Source organism: Lampris incognitus, chromosome 14, assembly GCF_029633865.1.
Source record: "Lampris incognitus isolate fLamInc1 chromosome 14, fLamInc1.hap2, whole genome shotgun sequence".
NCBI lineage: Eukaryota > Metazoa > Chordata > Actinopteri > Lampriformes > Lampridae > Lampris > Lampris incognitus.
In genome coordinates this window covers 49,107,919-49,110,828 of record NC_079224.1, presented here as the reverse complement: position 1 = coordinate 49,110,828, position 2,910 = coordinate 49,107,919, and the positions used below count along the sequence as shown (strand labels likewise).

At 54.3% G+C, this 2,910-nt stretch overlaps 1 protein-coding gene across 2 annotated transcripts in view; it reads right to left on the bottom strand.

Moving 5' to 3' along the window:
• The window catches only part of tmeff1a (transmembrane protein with EGF-like and two follistatin-like domains 1a), a 100,217-nt gene extending 97,571 nt beyond the window's left edge, over positions 1–2,646 (bottom strand). For both annotated transcript variants that reach the window (XM_056293213.1, XM_056293214.1), the window contains exon 1: positions 2,059–2,646. In XM_056293213.1, coding sequence (XP_056149188.1) covers positions 2,059–2,188 — 130 coding nt within the window. In that variant the 5' untranslated portion in view covers positions 2,189–2,646. The remainder of the gene's footprint in view (positions 1–2,058) is intronic.
• Between the last annotated feature and the right edge of the window lie 264 nt (positions 2,647–2,910).

Genomic DNA, 2,910 nt, shown 5'->3' with positions numbered 1-2,910 from the left:
ACAACACAGGAACTCCACACGGACAACACAGGAACTCCACACGGACAACAGAAGAACTCCACACGGACAACACAGGAACTCCACACGGACAACAGAGGAACTCCACACGGACAACAGAAGAACTCCACACGGACAACAGAGGAACTCCACACGGACAACAGAAGAACTCCACACGGACAACACAGGAACTCCACACGGACAACAGAGGAACTCCACACGGACAACAGAGGAACTCCACACGGACAACACAGGAACTCCACACGGACAACACAGGAACTCCACACGGACAACAGAAGAACTCCACACGGACAACACAGGAACTCCACACGGACAACAGAAGAACTCCACACGGACAACAGAGGAACTCCACACGGACAACAGAGGAACTCCACACGGACAACACAGGAACTCCACACGGACAACAGAAGAACTCCACACGGACAACAGAAGAACTCCACACGGACAACACAGGAACTCCACACGGACAACAGAGGAACTCCACACGGACAACAGAGGAACTCCACACGGACAACAGAAGAACTCCACACGGACAACACAGGAACTCCACACGGACAACAGAAGAACTCCACACGGACAACAGAAGAACTCCACACGGACAACAGAAGAACTCCACACGGACAACAGAGGAACTCCACACGGACAACACAGGAACTCCACACGGACAACAGAAGAACTCAACACGGACAACACAGGAACTCCACACGGACAACAGAGGAACTCCACACGGACAACAGAGGAACTCCACACGGACAACAGAAGAACTCCACACGGACAACAGAGGAACTCCACACGGCCAACAAAGGAACTCCACACGGACAACAGAAGAACTCCACACGGACAACAGAGGAACTCCACACGGACAACAGAAGAACTCCACACGGACAACAGAGGAACTCCACACGGACGACAGAAGAACTCCACACGGACAACAGAAGAACTCCACACGGACAACAGAAGAACTCCACACGGACAACAGAGGAACTCCACACGGACGACAGAAGAACTCCACACGGACGACAGAAGAACTCCACACGGACAACAGAGGAACTCCACACGGACAACAGAAGAACTCCACACGGACAACAGAGGAACTCCACACGGACAACACAGGAACTCCACACGGACAACAGAGGAACTCCACACGGACAACAGAGGAACTCCACACGGACAACAGAAGAACTCCACACGGACAACAGAGGAACTCCACACGGACAACAGAAGAACTCCACACGGACGACAGAAGAACTCCACACGGACGACAGAAGAACTCCACACGGACAACAGAGGAACTCCACACGGACAACAGAAGAACTCCACACGGACAACAGAGGAACTCCACACGGACGACAGAAGAACTCCACACGGACGACAGAGGAACTCCACACGGACAACAGAGGAACTCCACACGGACAGAAGAACTCCACACGGACGACAGAGGAACTCCACACGGACAACAGAAGAACTCCACACGGACGACAGAGGAACTCCACACGGACGACAGAGGAACTCCACACGGACGACAGAAGAACTCCACACGGACGACATTAGAACTCCACACGGACGACAGAGGAACTCCACACGGACAACATAAGAACTCCACACGGACAACAGAGGAACTCCACACGGACAACAGAAGAACTCCACACGGACAACAGAGGAACTCCACACGGACAGATGACTTGACAGGTCTGCGTCTTGTCTTCTTCGTGTCTCACAACTTTTTGTTCTCTCAGCATCACAAACAGCAGCGTGGTCTCTTTGGGTCAGAACCACTTTGGCAGGATATGGATTAGTATGAAGGGTGGGGTTCTGACCCAACATGCACACCTGAAGCGACACAAAACTAACCCGGATTACAACAACTTCCTCATGGACCAAACACGAGTCGGCTCCCTTCACCATGACACCCAACCTCACGTGGTTTCACACGGTGAGCCTGAAACACACCGACGGTGCACACACGCACACTCGCGCGCACTCCCGTACACACGCACATACACACGCGCGCACTCGCACGCGCGCCCACACACAGCTTACCTGTGCAGTGTTTGCCTTGGCACTCGGCGCTGTGTGGGTAAGACTCCAGCGTCCCCGGCAGGTGAAACGGAAGCAGGCAGAGAAACGTCAGATAAAGAGACCAGCTGACAGGACGCAGACCTTCCTCCATGATGAAGATGATGGACACAAAACGGGATGAAGCCCAAATAAAACGATAAAGCGGGTCCGACAGTCCGTCCGTCCTCCCTTTTCAGTCACCTTCACTTCACGTCGAGTCGAAACGAGCCGACGGGCGACACAACGCACGCACGCGGTCCGGTGCAGGCGCGTGCACGCAGGGTGGCGGACCTGATGCGAATGAACGCAAGAATCCTCTGGAATAGGAATCCTCTGGAATGGGAATCCTCTGGAATGGGAATCCTCTGGAATGAGGATGAGGTTTAATGTGTGCGGGTCTGCACGGTGTCTGATGTGTCATCGGAGCCCGGGAGGTGATGAGAGAAGAGCATTCTCGCCGTCCTCCGAGCTGCTCCGCTTTAGATCCAGATCCCCAGATCCAGATCCAGATCCCCCGAAAAAACTCCTTCCGCCACAAAGACACAAAGATGACTCCTTCTGACACACAACCGAAAGACTTCCTCCTCCGACAGAGAGGAGGGGCTGCTGCGTTCGCCCAACAAAGGGACGGGCAGCTGGTCACGTGACGGGAGGCTGGGCCAGGGACACGCACGCTGACGGACGCGCACGTCAACCGAGCCGTCAGTCAGTAAACAGGTGTTGGAGAGCGGGGATCACCGGTTCGAATCCCCATGTTACCGCAGAAACATCCACACAAAAAACAGTGTTGGACAGCGCACGGCCATTACAGCAGGAGAAAGTCGTGACGTCTGT